The 23,258-nt window shown below is 40.5% G+C and overlaps 1 protein-coding gene across 3 annotated transcripts in view; it reads left to right on the forward strand.

The window, feature by feature from the left end:
• Positions 1–22,723, forward strand: part of STK4 (serine/threonine kinase 4) — a 97,414-nt gene extending 74,691 nt beyond the window's left edge. For all 3 annotated transcript variants that reach the window (XM_042461831.1, XM_042461830.1, XM_042461832.1), the window contains one exon: positions 20,595–22,723. In XM_042461831.1, coding sequence (XP_042317765.1) covers positions 20,595–20,753 — 159 coding nt within the window. In that variant the 3' untranslated portion in view covers positions 20,754–22,723. The remainder of the gene's footprint in view (positions 1–20,594) is intronic.
• The last annotated feature ends 535 nt before the right edge of the window (positions 22,724–23,258 follow it).

The raw sequence follows: 23,258 nt of genomic DNA on the forward strand, positions 1-23,258 counted from the left end.
TGTCCAACCTTGTCATGGGTACTGTAGGCAAGGATTTGGAATAGGGTAACATTTAATGTGTACCTTGCCTACTGCACCAGTTATGGTGCACACTCTCAGATTTGGGGGACCCATGACAGCTCTAAAGAGTTCCAGTTACAAAGGGCTCCACCCTGAGATCCAATGACCATTGAGAATGTTACTCACTTTATCTCTCAACTTAAAAATGATAAGGCCCCTGGAAATGACAGTATCCCTGCTGAATTATTAAAAACAACTCCACTGGTGGGCCCATTTGCTAGCGGCTTTATTTACACAAATCAATAGTTCTGGTCTAATCCCTGATGGCTGGAACCAAGCAACTATAGTTCCAATTTATAAAAAAGACAAACAAATGATCCCGGGAACTATAGTCCAATAAGCCTGTTGTCCATAATGGATAAACTGTATGCCCGATATCTTTCCTTCAGACTAATCTTTTTTTTAAAATCAAAACAACATCATGCCTGATGTTGAAGCTGCCTTTAGGGCTAATCACTCCACGAGCGACCATTGTCTGGTACTAGCTCACCTTGCAGAGAAATATTCAAAACCATTGCTTGGCAAACTGTATGCAGCTTTTATGAATTTAAAGGCTGCTTTTGATTCTATCCCCAGGCTTAAACTGCGGGCTAAATTAAAGTCTGATATTAGACTCCTTGCCCTTATCAAAGCTCTTTACAACAACAGTCAATCAAGAGTAAGGGTGGGTGCCCATGGACTTCTCTCTGATACTATTCCTATGTCCAGTGGGGCGAAGCAGGGTTGTATCTTTGCACCAACTCTGTTTAACCTTTACCTAAAAAACCTCAAAACTGAGCTGATGGACAACAATGCCCACTTACCCAGATTAGGCAAGAGGAGAGTTCCAGTTCTATTATATGCGAATATGCGAATATTACCATGATCCTTTCTAGAGCAAGATTGGGACTTAAACCCCTTCTTGATAAATACAGTCACCCCCACACCACCCCGTTTCCACAGACTTGAGATCCACCCCCCTCTCTCTCTATCACACACACACACACACACACACACACACAAAATAGAAGTATAGTGTCTAGACCAAGGGAAGTAATAGCGCGACTCTGTTCTGCTGTCATCCCCGACAGAGGGCCATCTAACCTCTGCTTAAAGACCTCCAAGGAAGGACACTACACTCCAAGGGAGTGTGTTCCACTGTCGAACAGCTCTTAACGTCAGGAAGTTCTTCCTAATGTTCAGGTGGAATCTCTTTTCCTGTAGCTTGCATCCATTGTTCCGGGTCCTGTTCTCTGGAGCAGCAGAAAACAAGCCTGCTCCCTCCTCAATATGACTTCCTTTCAAATATTTAAACAGGGCTATCATATCACCTCTTAACCTTCTCTTCGTTCTCCAGGCTAAACATCCCCAGCTCCCTAAGTAGTTCCTCATAGGGCATGGTTTCCAGACCTTTCACCATTTTAGTCGCCCCCCTTTGGACACGCTCCAGCTTCTTAACATTTTTTTAAAATTGTGGCGCCCAGAACTGGACACAATATTCCAGGTGGGGACTGACCAAAGCAGAATACAGTGGCACTATTACTTCTCTTGATCTAGACACTATACTTTTATTGATACAGCCTAAAATTTCATTGGCCTTTTTAGATGCTGCATCGCACTGTTGACTCATGTTCAACTTGTGGTCTACTTGGACTCCCAGATCCATTTCACATGTAGTTTCATTCAGCCAGGTGTCCCCCATCCTATAACTGTGCATTTTATTTTTCTGCCCTAAGTGCAGTACCTTACATTTCTCCGTGTTGAATTTCATTTTGTTAGCTTTGGCCCAGCTTTCTAGTTATTCAGGTCATTTTGAATTTTGATCCTGTCCTCTGGAGTATTAGCTATTCCTCCTAATTTGGTGTCATCTGCAAATTTGATAGGTATGCTCCCAATCCTGTCATCCAAGTCATTGATAAAGATGTTGAATAACACTGGCCCCAGGACAGAGTCCTCTGGGACCCTACTGGTCACTTCTCTCCAGGATGAAAAGGTGCCATTGTTGAGCACCCTTTGGTTTCGGCCGGTCAACCAGTTAAAAATCCATGTAACAGTTACTTTTTCTAGCCCACATTTTACAAGCTTGTTTGCAAGAATGTCATGAGAAACTTTGTCAAAGGCCTTACTGAAATCAAGATATACTATATCCACAGCATTCCCTTCATCTGCTAAGCTGGTAATTTTATCAAAGAAAGAGATTAGGTTTGTCTGGCATGACTTGTTTCTCTGAAACCCATGTTGACTTTTTGTGATTATGGCATTGCCTTCTAGATGTTCACAGACCCTCTGTTTAATGATCTGCTCCAGAATCTTTCCTGGTATAGATGTCAGATTAACTGGACGATAATTGTTGGGATCCTCTTTTTCCCCCCTTTTTGAAGATGAGGACAACGTTTGCCCTCCTCTGGTCTGCAGGGATTTCTCCTGTTCTCCAGGAGTGTTCAAAGATTATTGCCAATGGCTCCGACATTACATTTGCCAGTTCTTTTAATACCCTTGGATGTAGTTCATCTGGTCCGGAAGACTTACATTCGTTTAGATTAACCAGATATTCCTGTACTATCCCTTTACTTATTCTGTGCTGAAATTCCCCTATTCTGTCCTCTGCTCCATTATCCTCAGGTTGAGCACCCTTTTCCTTTTCTGAGAAGACTGAGGCAAAGAAGGTTTTGAGTAATTCTGCCTTTTCTCTGTCTTCAGTTAGCATTTTGCCATCTTCTCCATGCAGTGGCCCTACCGTTTCCTTCTTCTTCCTTTTGCTGTGGATATATCAAAAAAAGCCATTTTTATTGTTTTTAACCTCTCTAGCAAGCCTGAGTTCATTTTGCGCTTTAGCTTCTCTGACTTTACCCCTATATGTGCTTGCTATTTGTTTGAGTTCCTCTTTGGTGATTTCTCCCTTTTTCCATTTCTTATACATGTTCCGTTTAAAACTTAGCTCGGTTGAAAGTTCCTTAGTCATCCATCCTGGTTTCTTGAGACATCTCCTGTTTTTTTCTTTCTCACTGGAACTGTTTGAAATTGTGCCTTCAGTATCTCCCGTTTGAGAAATCCCCATCTGTCCTGAACTCCCTTCTCTTTTAGTATTTCTGACCACGGGGTCACCCTCAATACTTCTCTAAGTTTACTGAAATCCACTCTCCTAAAGTCTAGAATGCGTGTCTGACTATGCCTGGCTTCTCCTTTCCATTGTATAACAGACTCCAGGAGAACATGGCCACTTCCACCTAATGATCCCACCACTTGCACCCCATTAACCAAGTCATCCTTGTTGGTTAGGATCAGATCTAAAATAGCTGACCCCCTTGTTACCTTTTCACCTTTTGGACAGTGAAATTGTCTTCCAGGCAAGTGAGGAATTTGCTAGACCTTGAGGATTTTGCTGAGTTTGACTTCCAGCAAATATCAGGATAATTGAAGTCACCCATTACAGTGCTACCTCGGGTTACGAAATTAATTCGTTCCGCCGCTCCGTTCGTAACCCGATACATTTCGCAACCCGAAAAGGCTTTCCGTTAGCGCTGGAAAGCCGCTAGCCGCGCTTTGCGTTTGAATTTCGCGCCGAAATAAATTTCGTAACCCGAAAAAAACATCGTATCCCGGAACAGTTTTTTCCAATCTAACTTTTTCGTATCCCGGAAATTTCGTAACGCGATCTATTCGTATCCCGGGGTACCACTGTACTACTACATCTCTCCTTTCTGAGTGTGTAGTCAGCTGTTCTAGAAAGGCGTCATCAAATTCCCCCATCTGACTTGGGGGTCTGTAGTAGACTCCCACCATAACATCCTTGTTGTTTCCCTTCCCTTTAATTTTTATCCAGATGCTCTCTACCTGGCTTCCACGATTGATGTCCTGGATCTCTTCACTGGTGTAAATATCTCTGACATATAGTGCTATTCCTCCTCCTTTCCTGTTTGACATATTTCTCTTAAAAAGATTATACTCCTTTTTGTCTACATTCCAATCATGAGACTCATCCCACCAGGTTTCAGTGATGCCTATTATATAATAATTGCTTTGTTGTATTAGGAGTTTGAGTTCATCTTGCTTATTTCCCATGCTCTGTGCATTAGTGTAGAGACATCGCAGACCATGGGTCCCTTTTACTTGCTGCTTGTGCAAGTTTTTTTTTTTTGCCTCTCACTGTTGGGTCCTTGCACTTTTTTTCTTGTTTCCTCTATGTCAGTTTGACTATTTTCTCCAGCCCTTTCGCCTTCCTTAATATTGTCTCCCTTCCCCACAGAACTCAGTTTAAAGCCCTCCTGATCAAGTTCTTCTTCTTATATGTTTTAAGTTATTGTGTGCTTTGATGGGTCTGTTGACCCTAGATAAAGATTGTCAAGATGCACAGTCTCAGATTTTGTGGCCTGCTTTTCAGTCATGAGTCTTTCTTAGAAGGGAGGAGAAAAATGAATGCAACTCTGCATATTTGCTTCAGATGAGAAGATTGGTGCAAGGAGAATTTATCAGTATGTTCTTCAGTGGAGGCAATTGGTTGCAAATACCTATAAAAGGAGGCTTTGTCTGTTTTGGTCCAAAACTGCTATGGTGCAGTCTTAGTTTGACTTACTGCTTACAGCTCATGTTCATAATTTTACATTTCAAGCATATGACCCACAAGACATCTTTCTGACATAACTGGATTATTATTTGGCAAAACTGAAGATTCTAGTTCTTTTTTCTTTTCTTTTGGGTCATTCTTATACTTAGGTTTTGAGTTATGCCTGTTTTCTTCCTTTCAGTTACTGATCCTTCATTTCCTTTGGGTGTTCCTTGTGCTTCACTTTGTCTAATGGCACCACCTGCTCCATTCTCACTGCATGCCACCAGGGAATGTGACAGAATACCAGTGTAAACTAAGTTGCTTAAGATACTTCTGCTTAATTCTTAACACCACAATTTTGATTTAAGCATCTTTTATTTCTGGGTAGAAGTTTCATTGAATGAAGTCTTCAACAATGGGGTTCTGGTTTTCTCTTGTATATTACTCTGAAAAAAGTAAGACAGCAAAAAACTGTAACTTAACTCTGCAGCTCCTACTTGTAAAGCATAACGTGTAACTGTTATTAGAGGTAATGCTGGAGATGACATTTTGTTGGCATTTTATGTAAGATAATAATTTAAAAGGCTCTTCCTGATCCATATCTCTGCTGCTTCTGTGACGGAAGCAGATAATCAATTTTCTCACAGACACAAATAAAAACTGATTTGAATTTCCTTACAGAATTCTATTGCGTGTATAGCACTTAAAAGGTTCACTACAAAGATTATTGCAGCAAATCAACCACTTTAAAAAAGATCCATTATGAATCCTAAAACTAAAAAAACAACCCAAAACCAGTTAACACTTCTGCTGTTGAAAGCTTTGATCTTTAATAAGATGGACCAACTATTTCTCCCTTACCACCTCCCACCTGCAAATTCTTATTCCTTGTATGATACATGTACTGTATACATGTAAGGCATGCATGTGTGCACACATACGCATACAGACATAAACTTCTGTTTTAGTATTTATACAAAATTTACTGTCCACATGGACTCATTTTCATAGAAATAGTATAAAAAGGACAGGAAAGTTGTGGAAAATAAGCATAGGCGGGTTACAAACCGCCATAAAGTACGCGCTCCGCGCGTACTAGGGTTAGGAAGGGCCGTATTAGGGTTAGGAAGGTTCTTACCTTCCTAGCGGCCCTTCCTCCCAGTACGCGCGGAGCGCGTACTTTTTTTGCGGTGCCCATCCACATGGGCGCCGCCATGATGACGTACTGGACGCTGTGCGTCCAGACGTGTCGCGGCGGAAGTGACGTCGCGAGGGCGCACTCCACCCCTCGCGGCGCCACTTCCGCGTTCAAAAAAGGAGCGGCATTTCGCTGCTCCTTTTTTGCTGCGCAGGGAAGCCTCGCGGTCTGACAGCTGGGGCTTCCCTGCGCAGCGAATGGCGGCGGCGGGAAAACGGCCCCTTGAGGGCCGTTTGTAACCCGCCATTGTAATAACTCCTTCACTGGCTGATGGGTGGAACTAGGCTGGTTGCCCCCTTAACATGAAGTAATTCCTGAAAGGCACAGAGTACAGCCTCCCAGTAGCCTTTGGTCTCCTGGGCACTGTGTAGTGTGAGCTTAGAATAATAGAATCATAGAGTTGGAAGAGACCGCAAGGGCCATCCAGTCCAACCCCCTGCCATGCAGGAAATCTCAATCAAAGCATCCCTGACAGATGGCCATCCAGCCTCTGTTTAAAGACCTCTAAGGAAGGAGACTCCACTACACTTCGAGGGAGTTTGTTCCACTGTCGAACAGCCCTTAATGTCAGGAAGTTCTTCCTAATGTTGAGGTGGAATCTCTTTTCCTGTAGCTTGCATCCATTGTTCTGGGTCCTAGACTCTGCAGCAGCAGAAAACAAGCTTGCTCCCTCCTCAATGTGACATCCATTCAAGTATTTAAACAGGTTTATCATATCACCTCTTAACCTTCTCTTCTCCAGGCTAAACATCCCTAACGCAGTCGTCATAGGGCAAGGTTTCCAGACTATTCACCATTTTAATCGCCCTCCTTTGAACACGCTCCAGTTTCTCAATACTGTATCCTTTTTGAATTGTGGTGCCCAGAACTGGACACAGTATTCCAGGTGGGGCTTGACCAGAGCAGAATACAGTGGCACTATTACCTCTCTTGATCTAGACACTATACTTCTATTGATGCAGCCTAAAATTGCATTGGCCTTGTTAGCTGCCACATCGCACTGTTGACTCATGTTCAAATTGTGGTCTACTTGGACTCCTAGATCCCTTTCACATATAGTCTCGTTCAGCCAGGTGTCCCCATCCTATATCTGTGCATTTCATTTTTCCGCCCTAAATGCAGTACCTTACATTTCTCCATGTTGAAGTTTATTTTGTTAGCTTTGACCGAGCTTTCTAATCTATTAAGGTCATTTTGAATTTTGATCCTGTCCTCTGGGGTATTGCTATTCCTCCTAATTTTGTGTCATCTGCAAATTTGATAAGTATGCCCCCAATTATTTTGTCCAAGTCATTGATAAAGATGTTGAATAGCACTGGCCCCAGGACAGAGCCCTGTGGACCCCACTGGTCACTTCTCTCCAGGATGAAAATAAGCCATTGTTGATCACTCTTTGGCTTTGGCCAGTCAACCAATTACAAATCCATGTAACAGTTATGTTGTCTAGGCCACATTTCACTAGCTTGTTTGCAAGAATGTCATGGAGAACCCTATTAAAAGCCTTACTGAATCAAGATATACTATATCCATAGCATTCCCTTCATCTAACAAGCTGGTAATTTTTATCAAAGAAAGAGATTAGATTTGTCTGGCATGACTTGTTTCTCTGGAAACCCGTGTTGACTTTTTGTGATTAAGGCATTGCTTTCTAGAAGTTCACAGACTCTCTGTTTAATGATCTGCTCTAGAATCTTTCCTGGTATTGATGTCAGACTAACTGGACGGTAATTGTTAGGATCCTCTTTTTCCCCCTTTTTAAAGATGGGGACAACGTTTGCCTTCCTCCAGTCTGCTGGGACATCTCCTGTTCTCCAGGAGTTCTCAAAGATTATTGCCAATGGCTCCGATATGACATTTGCCAGTTCTTTTAATACCCTTGGATGTAGTTCATCTGGTCCGGGAGACTTATATTCGTTTAGATTAACCAGATATTCCTGTACCATCCCTTTACTTATTCTGTGCTGAAATTCCCCTATTCTGTCCTCTGCTCCATTATCCTCAGGTTGAGCACCCTTTTCCTTTCCTGAGAAGACTGGGGCAAAGAAGGTGTTGAGTAATTTTGCCTTTTCTCTGTCCCCTGTTAGCATTTTGCCATCTTCTCCACACAGTGGCCCTACCGTTTCCTCCTTCTTCCTTTTACTGCAGACATATCCAACCCCCCCCTTTTTTTTTGTTTTCTTAACCTCTCTAGCAAGCCTGAGTTCATTCTGTGCTTTAGCTTCTCTGACTTTATCCCTACACATGCTTGCTATTTGTTTGAATTCCTCTTTGGTGATTTCTCCCTTTTTCCATTTCTTATACATGTTCCGTTTAAAACTTAGCTCGGTTGAAAGTTCCTTAGTCATCCATCCTGGTTTCTTGAGACATCTCCCGTTTTTCTTCCTCATTGGAACTGTTTGAAATAGTGCCTTCAGTATCTCCCTTTTGAGAAACTCCCATCCATCCTGAACTCCCATCTCTTAGTATTCCTGACCATGGGATCACCCCCAGTATTTCTCTAAGTTTACTAAAATCAGCTTTCCTAAAGTCTAGAATGCGTTTCTGACTATGCCTGGCTTTGTATAACAAACTCCAGGAATACATGATCACTCCCACCTAAGAGTCCCACCACTTGCATTCCATTAACTAGGTCATCCCTGTTGGTTAGGATCAAATCCAAAATAGATGATCCCCTTGTTGCTTCTTCCACCTTTTGGACAATGAAATTGTCTCCAAGGCAAGTGAGGAATTTGCTAGACCTTGAGGATTTGGCTAAGTTTGACTTTCAGCAAATATCAGGATAGTTGAAGTCACCCATCACTACTACATCTCTCCTTTCTGAATGTGTGGTCATCTGTTCTAGAAAGACATCATCGAATTCCTCCATCTGACTTGGGGGTCTGTAGTTAACTCCCACAATAACTTCCCTGTTGTTTCCCTCCCCTTTAATTTTTATCCAGATGCTCTCCACCTGACTTCCAAGATTAAAATCCTGGATCTCTTCACTGGTATAAATGTCCCTTTTTAGTTTTATATTCCCAGGAATATAAATGAATAGAACTCTGTCTATAGAGTTCAACAGCAAATCTCACAAATAGATGGTTTGCATGATCAAGCTTGGGTTTTGCAGTGTGAACAAATAGGGGCACTTTATTCTTGGAAAAAGGACATGCAAATATGAGACCATTTCCAATTTAATAAAAAAGGTAATGGGGGCACTGCTTGTCTTTGACTGTTGATCAGAAAGGGCTTATTGTTAATGCACATTTAGCCATATACATGAATCCCTGAGTACAGGAGATTTTGTATCATAACTGGAATTTGAATTGCATTTTTGCACTCATTATAGCAGCAGATATTATGACATGATCTTCAGTAAGTTTATTAATTTTTTAAATAAAAAAAGATAAGAGGCCTCTTAAGTGGAGAGTAAACAACTACAGTGAAGCTGCATGTGCCTTGAAAAAGATGCATGTATTCTCTCCAACATTAGTCTAAAGAGTATGTACTGTATTAATGTTGCTAACATTCCCAGCGAACAGTGTTGGAGTTCATTTAGCAACTGCCATATCATTTTCTGGGAATGTTAGCAAATAGTTTTTACAGCTTTTGTGGAGCGGACAACAGATTGCTATCTGAGCAAGTTCACTATGTAAAATCGGAATACAGGTATTCTCATATGTTGTTTGTAAGATACTTTGTATTTGTAGATGACATCATTCACTAGATAATCCTATAAATTTGAATTTTCTTTGGTTTTCTGGTCTCTCCACCCCAAGAGCAGAAAACTACCCTCAAATTTTGTAGATTGTTTGGACATACTCTTCCACAGTATCATGAGTGCTGCTGTTTTGTTGTATTTGAACAATGTAACCAATTATGTGTGCTGTAAATAGGCATGTATAAGATGAAATTAAATAAGTAAATCTGTGATGTAAGGTTCTTTATCAGTTCACACTGGACATTCTGGTAATAAAACAGTCCGGTATTAATCATTTTAGACTGAATGAAAGACAGCTGGTCATCCAGAGAAAAGAGGTCTGGAATAATGTAGCTTTCATTTGTAGAAGTCTGAGAATATGAAGCTTGAGCTCTTTTGCAGTCTACAAGTAAATGAAGCTTGATCTAGCTTGCCCAGGATTGTCAACTGTCTGGTGATGGTTTTACAAAGCTTCAAATAGAAATACGCCCCGCCCGCCCCCCCGCCTTTACCCTTTAGCTGGGGACCTTTCATTATTTGAAACAAGCACTCTACCGTTGTGCTAAAGCAGTAATGAGAATTGTTAAGCCTTTCGGATATTGTTTGATTGAGACTTTCAGTAGCCCTAGCCAGCATAGCACAGCTGCAAACATCTAGAAGACTGCACAACTCATAAACTTGAGCCTTTCCCTTGAGTTCTTTCAAATCTGGTAAATGTTCTTATTCTAAGGGGGGGGGGATCACAGCATTTTTGTAGCTTCTGTAGCTATATAATCATAGAACATGTCAATTACATTTTACTCAGAATGAATTGTCTTTTTAAAAAAAATAATAAACCATGCACGGAAATCTTGACCAGCTAATCTTTGGGGTAATAGAACTGCTGGGATCCAGAGAGGCCTGTGTACTTACAAAGTGGAGAGGGTAGACAATGCAACTGTTAGGTGGATTTGTAATTGGTTGACCAGCTAAAACAAAAAGGTGCTTTCTCTCTATTACTCCCTAACATCAGAATTAAGGTTTTAAAATGTTGTCATTATTTTGTTTGTTTTAAGCAGAACTGAATTTTTGGTTGCTTCTGGTTTTTGTTTTTGATGTAAAGATTCCACATTTTTGGTAGGGTCGCAGCCTGTGGTGGGTCCTGAGTGTTACCTGCCAAAGATGTGCACCTCTAGATTATGGTTTTAAGTTTTCTTTTTAATTGCTAGAAAGCCACAGTGATGCATCTGGAATAGGCAGTGTCGTTCAGGTGGTTCTGGATGAGTTCCCAATTGTTTGTTATCGTTTTCTGGCTGCCCTTGCTCATTGTCTTGTAGCTCCTTGATGTGCTGCTTTACCACAGTCCTGCAAATACATATGCAATGGATTACATGCACATTGTGTGTTTAACCTTTTTTGAATAGCTAAGGGCACTGAGAGGGGTAATGATTTCCTGTCTTTGTTTTATGTTACAGTAACTCTGTTCATGAAAATTGAAATTGGCCCATTCCATCTTGAGGAAACAACCATGTAGCTGTTATAAAATACTGTTTGACGGTCAAAAGGGAGTCATGATGCTATAAAGTTACCAAGCAGTGTGCCCTTGAGAATATGAACTGTGATTAATGTGTCTGCTTAGTTCTATTATGTATGCCTCTTCACTGCTTAGTTTCATTGGGATTCAGTAAAGCATTAGTGTTATACTGGGATGTTATTTTGACAAATGAAAGACTGTTTTAAGGGCAGAAATGGAGACAAGTTAGCACAGCCTACCTTTGTCAAAATCCCAAAGTCTTAGGCAGTCACCTGTTTCTTAAGTGTGGGAAGAATGAGGAAGAATAAGCTACTGCTTGTCTAGAAGAGAAAATAATATGCAGCGCACTGGTTTGGTAAGGGGTTCAACATACACTCCTTCATCTATTTTTTAAGGCATGCTTGTATGATTAATTTCCTATATCCCCTTAAAAATTTCTCATACTGTGGATCAAACATTAATTAGAAAAAAGACTGCAATCAAGAAATAAGAAGACTAGGAATGGAAAGGGCAGCAATGAAAAAACTAGTCAAGATCCTAAAGAGCAAAGATATATAACTGATCACAAATGTTAGAATTGTCCAAGCCATTGTATTCCCCATCACCATGTATAGATGTGAACTGGACAGTGAAGAAAATTGATAAGAAGAAAATCAACTCATTTGTGGTGTGGTGCTGAAGAAGAGTACTGAGGATACTGTTGACAACTAAAAAGGAGAAACAGATGGATTGTGGACAGATCAACTCTCCCTGGAAGCCAAGATGACCAAATTGAGGGTGTCGTATTTTGGTCATATCATGAGAAGGCATGACCCATTAGAAAAGACAATAATGCTAGGAAAGCTAGAAGATAGTACAAAGAGAGGAAGACTGCAGGCCAGATGGCTAGACTCAATAAGGGATTTCACAAGCCTGAATCTACAACACCTAAACAGAGAAGTGGAAGATGGGGGCTTGGCAATGTCTCATGCAAAGAGTCACCATGGTTGACTCAAGGGCAGTTAACAAACAACAATCCCCTTCATATTTTTATATTCTATATTTTTATATAAAACTTGTAGTGCATGGTGTCTTTTTGTGTGCATGTTTTAGAATAGAATCATAGAATCGTAGAGTTGGAAGAGACTACAAGGGCCATCCAGTCCAACCCCCTGAATAATAATAAATAATAAAAATTTTATTTATATTGCCCCGCCTCTCCCTACGGATCGAGGCAGGGTTACAACCTGATAAAAACATAGAATACGGTCATAAAATCCAACAGTCAATTCAATAAATACATCAGTGGGTTATTTACAGAGGATCATCATCACAAATAAGGGTAGTACCTTAATCAGGTACAGAGGGGTAAGCCCGCCGGAAGAGCTCCGTCTTGACTGCCTTCTTAAAGGCGTCCAAGGTAGTAGTAAGATGGATTTCTTCCGGCAGGCTGTTCCACAATTTAGAGGCAACGACAGTAAAAGTTTTTTAGGAAGTTGTGTGCAACCTGGTAGTTTGTATTTCCAGTAAGTTTTTCCCTGAAAACTTTTTCTGAGAGTGTGGGGCGGATTGTGTAGGGAGAGGCGTTCCTGCAAGTAACTCGGGTAGGGTTGCCATAATTGTCCACTAAAACCTGGGACAAAATGTAGGACAAATTCAAGACCAAAGTGCAGGACAAAACTCAGCCCAAACTGTAGGACATTTAAGGTACTCCATTTTTCTTAAATGTCCTACATTTTTGGGCTGAGTTTTGTCCTGCAGTTGTCCTACAGTTTGGTCTAGATTTTGTTCCACATTTTGTCCCGGGTTTTAGTGGACAATTATGGCAACCCTAAACTCGGGCCCAAGAACATTATTATTATTATTATTATACCGCTTTTCCATGGTGATCAAAGCGGTTCACAGGTCCATCAAATACACAATATATCTATACAATTAGTCATAATATCAATACAGATAAAACCGCGAGTACATGTGTAATTAACAGAAATTCTAAAATCATATCTAAAAACATAGAAACATTAAAAAAATCTGTCAGTCATAATGAGCGTCTTTCAGCAAAACATACATTCTATGTGGAGTCAGGAGGATATGCTGACCGGAAAAGATAAGTCTTTAAGGCTTTCTTAAAGGCATCTAAAGAGGGACTATGCCATATCTCTTCTGGAAGCTTGTTCCAGTGCATGGGAGCTACAGATGAAAAAGCTTTTTGGAGAGTTGATGCCAGTCTTGTCTTAGGATGTTCAAGTAAGCATTTCCCTGTGGTTCTGAGAGTGCAGGGCAGATTATATGGGGAGAGGTGCTCCCTCAAGTAACACGGCCCCAAGCCATGTAGGGCTTTATAGGTAATAACCAACACTTTGTACTGAGCCCGGAAGTTAATAGGCAGACAGTGGAGTGATCTTAATCCCGGTGTTATATGATCTGATCTAGAAGTTCCAATGACCAATCTGGCTGCAGCGTTTTGAACTAGCTGAAGCTTCCAAACCTGGTACAAAGGTGGCCCCATGTAGAGCGCATTACAGAAATCTAATCGAGAGGTTACCAGTGCGTGTACTACTGTTTCAAGGTCCTTTTGATCAAGGCAGGGTCGCAGTTGGCGTATCAGCCGAAGCTGGTACCAAGCACTCTTGGCCATCGCATCTACTTGAGAGATGATAACTGTAGAGATGAGTCCAAGAGTACTCCCAGACTGCGAACTTTGTCCTTTAGGGGAAGTGTGACCCCATCCAGGACAGGATGACAAATTTCCCTGTCAGGACTTGGGGTACCTATCACGAGTACCTCTGTTTTCTCTGGATTCAACTTGAGTTTGTTTCCCCTCATCCAGCCCATTATTGACCCCAGGCAGGCATCCAGAGGAGAGATGCCTTCCTTAGTCACTGTATCAGTCGGAGACATGGAGAGATAGATCTGGGTGTCATCAGCGTACTGATAACACCGAGCTCCGTGCTTTCGGATGATCTCTCCCAGAGGTTTCATGTAAATGTTAAACAGCATGGGGGACAGGATGGCACCTTGCAGGACGCCCGATGACAGCTCACTTTTACGAGAGCAACTGTCCCCGAGCCTCACCATCTGGAATCTTCCCGAGAGGTAGGAACGGAGCCACTGGCGCGCAGTGCCCCCAATACCCAACTCTCCCAGGCGTTCCAGAAGGATACCATGGTCACTGGTATCGAAAGCCGCTGAGATGTCCAAGAGCACCAACAGGGTCATACATCCCCTGTCGATACTCAGACGGAGATCATCGACTAAGGCGACCATAGCAGTCTCAACACTGTATCCCGTTCTGAAGCCAGTTTGAAATGGGTCCAGATAATCGGCTTCATCCAAAACAGCTTGGAGTTGAAAGGCGACTGCCCTCTCGATCACCTTGCCCAAGAAAAGTAGAAAGGAGACCGGTCTATAACTACTCATCTGCAAGGGGTCCAAGGAAGGTTTTTTCAGAATTGGTTTTACTATGGCCTGTTTTAAGACAGATGGAAATATCCCTTCCCGGAGAGAAGTATTGATTATAGTGAGTAATGAAGATTTTATTACTTCTCCTCCCTGAACGGTCAACCATGAAGGACAAGGGTCGAGAGGACAAGTCGTCCTTTTTACACAGCCAAGGAGCTTGTCCATGTCCTCGGTATTCACAAATTCAAAGTGATTCAGAATAACCTTGCTTCCAGAGACACTGGACACCTCTTCACATGCCTCTGTCAAAAGACCAGCATCAAGATCAGCTCTTATCTGAGAGATTTTATTAACAAAGAAGTCATTAAAAGTGTCACAGCAGGCTCTAGTTGGTTCTAGTAAAGGGTTCAGGGCGGCCGGGAATTGAGTTAATTCCCTAACCACCCTGAACAGCTCTGCTGGGTGAGACTCTGTCAATGCAATCCGTGCAGCACAGAACGAATTCTTTGCTGCATCGATTGCCACTCCATAGGAACGTAACATGTTATTATTATTATTATTATTATTATTATTAAACTTTATTTCTATAGCGCTGTAATTATACACAGCGCTGTACAAAGTTGGTAAAATTAAGAGTAAATAAAAGCCTGCCCAAGGCGTACATTCTAAGATAATAACAATTAAAAGAGGAATAGATAAAATTACCATATAGAAAGGGAAAAAAAAACAGATTAAAAACATCAAATATCAAACAAATCACATCCCATCAAATAGTGTCAGACAGCCAGATGACAATCACAAATTCCCTGAGAACGCTTCCCTAAACAATATGGTTTTCAGCTCTGTCTTAAACATGTTCTCATGGAGTGTCTTGTCAGATATGCGCTGGTGTTTCCACCAGTAGTGCTCTAGTCGTTGTGCAGCCCGCTTCATCTGGCGTAATTCTAGTGTATACCAAGGTCTTCTTTTAGGAGTGGGTTGGTAAGGACACTCGGGAGCAATACTGTCTATTACCCCGGTAAGGTTCTTATTCCAGTTGTTAACCAGGGTTTCAACAGAGTCGCCATTGTTCCCAGACATAACTCCCTCTAGGGCCTCTTGGAACCTTTTGAGTTCCATCAGCCTTCGAGGGTGGACCATTCTAATGGGTCCTCCACCCCCGAGGGGATTTTGAAAAGTGACATTCAGTCCAGCCTTGACCAGAAAATGATCCGTCCATGACAGGGAGGAGATATCATTTATCTCCGCCCACAGATGTTCTCGGTCTGTACTAAAGATCACATCGAGTGTATTACCAGCACTGTGTGTTGGACCCTGGACCAACTGGGACAGGCCCATGGCAGTCATGGAAGCCATGAACTCCCGAGCTGCACCTGTTAGTTCTTGTGAGCTGGCCCCGAAGGGGATGTTGAGGTCCCCCAGCACAAGAAGCCTGGGGGACTCCAACACCAGCTCCGAGACCAGCTGTGTCAGCTCATAGGGAATCTGTTAGGCTACGGGGTGGACGGTAGACCAACAGAATCCCCAGACTGTCCTTGCCCTTTAGGGTCAGGTAAATACACTCAATGTGTCTCAGTTTCGGAACCGGGTTCCTGGTCAAGCTGATGTAATTTTTATGGACGACAGCCACACCTTCTCTTTAAAGGTAATAACCAACACATTGTACTGGGCCCGGAAGCTAATTGGTAGAATAGGAAGTAATTCTTTGGGGTTCTATTCAAGGCTTATTCTTGGCCTAGATTACTACTAGCAAATTAATAGCATCTGATTTCTCAGTCTATCTGCTTGACTTGCAGTTACTGTATACGCTTGGCAATGTTTAATTTAATGGAACTGTTAAAAAAATTGGGTACAAGTATTGCAACTTTCTATCCCTCTTGCTGTAGTGGCTATTTTTAGCAGACATGCTACTCCTCTTCCATTTTTATTTTAGGGGGGAAAAAACAATATTCTGATGTATGAATATATATTGATATAAGCAAGAGTAGAGAGCCAGCATGGTGGAGTGGTTTGAGTGTTGGACCAAGTTTCTGGTTCACCTCCTGGCTTGACCATGGAAACCCACTGGGTGACCTTGGGCAGGTCATATGCTCTCAGCCTCAGGAGAATACAAAGGCAAACCCCCTCTGAATAGATCTTGTCAAGAAAATCCCTTGATAGCCTTAGAGTCACCATAAGTCAAAAATGACTTCAAGGCCCATAGCAACAATTATAAAGAATGGAAGGGAGAAGTTGTTCAAGAGGAAGAAAATTGGATTAATAATTTTAAGTGCAGCATTAATTGTACAAGAAAAAAAATATCACAAAACAGCATTGAAGTGGAAAGGCTTTTTATGTGTTCATTGATTTGGTGCTATGAAGTCCTGGTAACCTGCTCATCCAGGCACAGAATGCACTAGAGATTAATTATGGATGTACTGGTTTTTTAGATCATGCTAATTCTAAGACTCCAAATGCATTTTTCTTCTTAAGACACATGGGAAAGGGATTCCTTTAGAGCAAGAATGATGAATGTGTGTCTCTTCATAATTGCAACTGCAGATATCATCATTTTCCACTTTTAGCTGTGCTGCTGAGGGCTTGTAGCAATGTAGGGTCATCATATGGAAGGCCACATATTCCCCATTCCTGCTTGGCAGTATGTACTTTATGACTTTTGTTAGATAGGAGAGTGCATTTAGATTCTTAGAAGAAGCATTCCTCCCACCCCATCCAGCAGTACACTTAGGCCCTGTACCAGGAATTGTACTTAGGAAGAGACATCATGTATTCGCCTCCTCCATCACAATCCTTCTGCCAGTCAGGGGAAAAGAAAAAGAGTTCGGAGCATATTAATCTGAAGGATGATGGATCCTAGGAGAGAAAGGTGGAATATAAATGCATAAATAAATAAATAAGTACCATTCCTTTCTCATAATGGGTTGGCACACTAAGTGTCCATGAAAACATGCCAAAGAATAGGATGTTGGGAGGAAGAACAAGAAATGCTCTTGTACTTTATGAAGACCCCTTTCCCTGTAGGCACTATAGCAGGGATGGTCAACTGTCAGTGGTGTGAGGAGAGAATTGCCACTCAAAGAGAGCTTCAAGGGCCTGTGCCACCACCCCAGCTCCTCCCCCACCCAAATTTTTACAGCTGTTTATTAAATAGGTCACTTTCAGGTTTTTAAAAAAGGTCTCTCCTGGGTCTAAAATAGCCCAGAGGCCCAAAACCATGGCAGATCTTCCTCCCATAATCCCAGGGGACATTTAGCAGCAAACAAAATTTCACATAATCTTTTTTTTAAAGAGGTCTAGGAGAGCTTGGGGAAACACAGTGTCCACCAGTGCATTACAACCACATGGGAAAGGATTCCAACCTCTCAAGCTATTTTAAATCTCAAAGTTTATATTGCCTTTTGTACTAAAATGTAATAATTGGCAGGCTTGCACAGGAAGAGGATATTAGACCTGCTGTCCTTTAGTGTGAGATGTATTTTTGGATACTTTTTGGAACATACAGTGTTTGGCAACAAAAGGTGCCAAAAGTTTCAAGGGCACTCTCAGCTGATCTAAATGTTTGGTCATGAACAGTGACATTGGTGTAGTCTTGCTCTACTTTCTCAGTGTGTGGGGGCAGTGTGTTTCCACTTAAGCAGCAGCATGACTTAATTTTGAGAAATAAATGTGATAGTAAATTTTTGTGTGGGACCTTAGTTGAAATCTCATGAGGTTTTATTGTTAACATTCTGAATTGAAATGTCAGTCTAACACATAAAACGAATTGTTGCAGTTTAATATCTTGCTCCAAAATGCAATCTAGCTATTTCATATGAAATTATGTTATCACTTCACTTTTAAATCCTTTTTGTATACTATAAAATTGATGATTTAAGCAATAGAAAAAAGGTCACAAAATATGCATAAATTTTCACTCAAACTAGTATCACTAGTTCTCAGAAGATATATATAAGCATTAAACATTTATATTAATGCAAATGGTGGATTATGTATTTGTTGGAAGTATTAGATTGAAGAGATTAAGGCAGCTTTCCCCAACTCCAGTCCCTCCAGATATTTTGCCTTACAACTATCATCAGCCCTAGCCAGCATGGTCAGTGATGACCAAAGCATTTTGGGTCTACTCTGATTAAGAAAGACTAGGTTAGAACATATTTCCATATCTTAAGCCACAAAACACTATTCAGACATCACATTTGTAAATAATGTCTTGTTCAGTATGATTCTATAACTTTGCACCATACAAAGCCATTGAACTACTAGCACTGACAGTGGAACAAGAAGCAGAAGTAAAAATTGTGTCAAACCAGAATTGGTGGCTAATCGATTGCACCAAGGAATTTCAGAAGATCAACATGTGCTTTATAGTCTGTAGCAAAACCTTTGACTGCATAGATCACAGATCTTGAAGACATGGGAGTGCCACTACATTTAATAGTCCTTGTGATAAATGGGGCCCCCATTTATCAGAGGACTTCTCCCACACAACAAAGGGTTAAATTTGGGGGGAGGCACATTCTAAAGAGGGTTTATATCACAGCTGATGAGATGGCAACTGACCAGTGAGATGGGGAGCTGGAACAGAAGCACGAATGTTCGAGATATTTCTAAGGAAAGATTTTTAAAAGTCTCTTTGCAATACAAGGCTTGACATTTCTTTTGTCTGCCTTTGGGGCTGTCTGCCCTGAGGTAGATGGCCAGGAGCTGGTAGAGTTGGACAATGGAGTCCAAGCTCTGTCCTGTACCAGAGCAGCCACGTAACAGGAGTTAAGACAAAGGCTGACTGGCTGGCTGGATATGCATGCTGCTGTTCAATCTGCTCCAGCCACAAACTGATGGGAAGAAGCAGAAGAAAAGTCTTCCCACCCCCTCCAACGCCTCTGAGGGAGGGTTTGATGAATGTTGTAATTGTTAATGATTCAATATTCAGGTATTGTTGTTCTTTTAAATCCTGGGTTAAATATTGGGAGTCCACAGCAATAAAATATATTTAAAGAGGTTCTTTGATAAAGAAAAGGTTACAATCCACTGGTCTAAAGCTTTGTTAATGTGCATTCATAATGCATCTGATAAGGAAAGTGGTTTTTCTAATGAACTATTTCCTTAAAAGATAGGCAGAATTCAGTGTCCTCCACTAAAATACTTGTTTCCTTTACACTGTGGCAACTTATGCATTATTAATATATTAAAGCACTTGCTGGTAGTGCGGGATGGATAGAAATAAGATCTTACACTGAAATTCCACAAAGCAAGTTATGTCAGCTCCATTACAACTTTGGGGCTTCTTCACGAAAAAACTACTGTATATAGCACCTCTCTTTAGTATACATACCACAAAATTTCTGGTCATTGCTAAGCAGTACAGATCAACTACTTTCAGTGTTAGCAAAGGCAAACTTCATGCATTCCTGGGAGTCAGATATTATGCAGCCCAGAAGCCATGGACTTACTTTTCATACAGTCCTTTTCCTAATCTGCAGGTATTAAAACTAATCAGTACCAAACTAGGCACCAGTTTAAAAGCACATGCATACATCCCTTTTATCAGAAGGGATGTAATTGGAGATGGTAATTGGATGTAAAATGTCTCGAAATTTTGAAGTCATGAGGGGTGGATGTTTTTTCTAGGGAGTTCTAAGGGTGGTGGTGGAAATTTTCAGAAAAAATTGGACAATTCAATATTAGCACTCTTTACAGGTTGGAAGTAACTGTTACTTTGGGAATATAAAATGTGTTACAACTTGATTTGCCATAAATTAACATGTTTGGCATACAGTATTAGAAGTATATTTATTGAGAAAATAATTACAAATTTAATTTGCTTTTTAAACAAATCCTTATAGATGGAACTATGAGATCCTAAACTGTAAGGAATGCCTGAATAGTAAGGAACTACTTGGTTTTATCAGATTTTGGTAAACAAAGAAAAAACATAAAATACAGAACAAAACATCAATAAGAAAACAAAGTACTCATTCCCATAAAAAGATCTGAGAAAAGGAAACAAATAGAGATTACAATAATCAATAATAAACATTTGTTTCCATTTTATCAATTTCTCAAGCACTTAGTCCCAAATCCAGTTGTTGTTTCCAGTCCTGCACCACCAGTGGAATTTATGTAATAAACCAAGGTCCCATTCAGTGGTTCCGCTGTAGTTGAAATTAACTATAGCAATTAGGTCTTAGATTTCTGTGATTGCAACGTATAATTTTCACATGTTCTGTGTGTCTTTTAGTTGAGAAATTGGACTGTTGAAGAACTTCAAAGAAGACTTGGGGCACTTGACCCAATGATGGAACAGGAGATAGAAGAGGTTCGTCAAAGATATCAGTCAAAACGGCAGCCAATTCTCGATGCCATTGAAGCAAAGAAAAGACGCCAACAGAATTTCTGAGGAAAACTTGGTAGCAGAATAATTTCCGTCATCCCTAACAATAAACTGTGCTCTACAACTACTGTGTAGGTCAATATCTGTTTTGAATGTGTTAGCAAAGCAGGCTGATGCCTGCTCTCTTCATTTACTGTAGCACCTTTCCAAACTCAGGAATGCCATTGTATGGAGTCCACATGAACAGATAACATTTTTTTTGTTGTTGTGAAAAATATTTTAAATAGATTGCATGTGGCTTCAGAAGACTACTGTTACTGTTTGGTACCTGTTCTTGTTTTTATGACTCTGAGGAACCATTAGAAATGAGCTAAAGAATATTGTGATTCAACATTTCACTGGTTTCTTTTTGACCATATGAGTTTATTCTGTGCTTTGATAATTGAACTGTTTCATTGCTTCATGAAGAAAACAAAGGTAAAATGTTATCTCTTGTTGGTTTAACTTTGGTTTGTGTGCAAGGATTGTCTTTGTTTTTTATATGCCTTCAAGTTGATTCTGACTTAAGGTTACTTTAACATAGGATTTACTTGGCAAGATTTATTTTGGAGAAGATTTGCCATTGCTTATATCAACCTGCCTCCTCTCATTTTTACCCTATTGATGTTTAAAAGTACTCTGGAAATTGTTTTTCAAAGTGGTTCACTGGCAAGAATATGCAACCTGCTCTTAATTCGATCAGGAATATAAACTTCTCATTTTATCACTTTCAGAAGCCTCTAAAAGCCTCATGCCTTACATTGCCCTTTTAAAAGCATTGTATTTCAAGCCTGCATTTATTTTCTTTTTACAGTGTACTTTGAGTGAATGCTGATAACTTTTTCACTGATTTCTTCGTATTTTTATATATATACTCTAATATGAAACCAATCCATCACTCAAGGAAACATGAATCATACATCCTCTATGTATTTTTTCAGCGAAGGAATGTCAAAGTACTTGCAACTCAGGAAATTAGAAACTCTCTTGAGATAAAAAGAGGTTTAAAATATTTAAAGAATTCTAAACATTTATGGAGTGTGCTATTTTGAGCTTCATTTGTTTGAGGATTGCAGTATTAGTTTTAAATTTAAACTGGAGTGCATTGTTTCATTTTATTTAGAAAGGTTAAAGTTGTCAGTTAAAATTTAAATAAAGATACATTGACACAAAATAATAATTTTAAAATGCCCTTCTAGGAAAAGCTTGATGTGCCAAGTTTAATAAAGCGATTGCATCCCTGGGTAGGAGGAGCCCTGATGAAATAAATCAGAAGTGCTCCAAATCTCACCTGATGTCTTTACGCAATTCTCACTCACTGCTGTTGGATTTACACAACAGACGTTCGTCACAAAGTGTGTTGGGATATACTTGTGGCTAATGGTTGCATCCTTGGCTTTTGCAATTATTCACAGAAATCCCTCCTCCCTAGCTTTCCTATCATGTATAAAAACAGTGGAATAGCCAAACTCTGAAAGAGGATTATGTGCAGTTGCAAAGTGATGCAAATTATAAATAAAAGCTTGAGATCTTTTGTCCCTGAAATTTTTCCCCAGAGGATCTCTTGATCTCTGTAGAGCACATAGGAAGGTGAGAGGTGGCAGAAAGTCACCATTGTTGCTTGAATCATAAAGAGAATCCAGGCCCTTCCTCCTGTTGAAGGAAGACTGATTATATTCAATGGACTTAAGCTCTCTTCAGTATTACAGTGACAGAAAGGTTGCTGTTAGGACTAACTGCTACAAAAGAGTATTCAGATTTGCTCATATTTCATATTAATGGACCTGTTCATTAATATGCTTGACTTTTCCTGGAATTGGAAGCCAAACAGCTTAAATTGATCAACCAGTTATACAAGTTATATACCATCGGGCCTGCCCTGAAGAGACAGAGCCCTCCCTCCACGGCCAACTGTCATCATCCAGCCTGGAGGGATTGAGGGGACTGGTAGGGGCTAATTTTGTATTGCAACTTTTACTGTACACCGCTATGATCATTGCGGAATAGTGGTCTATAAATAAAACATTATTATTATTATTATTATTATTATGTTCTGTAATGGAAAGAGAAGTATTAATTAATAAACAAAAGCAGCTGTAGTTTTTTGGGGGGATTTTTGGACTATGTGGCCATGTTCTAGAAGAATTCATTCCTGACGTTTCACCTGTATCTGTGGCTGGCATCTTCAGAGAACAACTGTGTAAAAGTGTGCTGGTCAGCTACTGGGCAAGTATCTACTCTGACAGTTTATGTTGATTAATGAGGTTAATATTTTGAGCAGAAACAATAAACTAAAATAGAGTAGCTTGCAACATACGCTAACACTTTAAAATACTTCAAAGACATAGCCGTGTTAGTCTGGAAAATCAGTATGCAAAGGAACCCTGTAGCACCTTTGAAACTAACTCAGTGGTTCTCAGACTTTTTACCCTTGTGACCCTCTTTACATTTACATGCAGACATTGTATTCTTTCCACTTAACATACTATGTGAATAAAAATATTTTGTTTGTTTAGTATGCATATTTTCATT

The sequence above is a fragment of the Sceloporus undulatus genome, chromosome 4 (assembly GCF_019175285.1).
Source record: "Sceloporus undulatus isolate JIND9_A2432 ecotype Alabama chromosome 4, SceUnd_v1.1, whole genome shotgun sequence".
NCBI lineage: Eukaryota > Metazoa > Chordata > Lepidosauria > Squamata > Phrynosomatidae > Sceloporus > Sceloporus undulatus.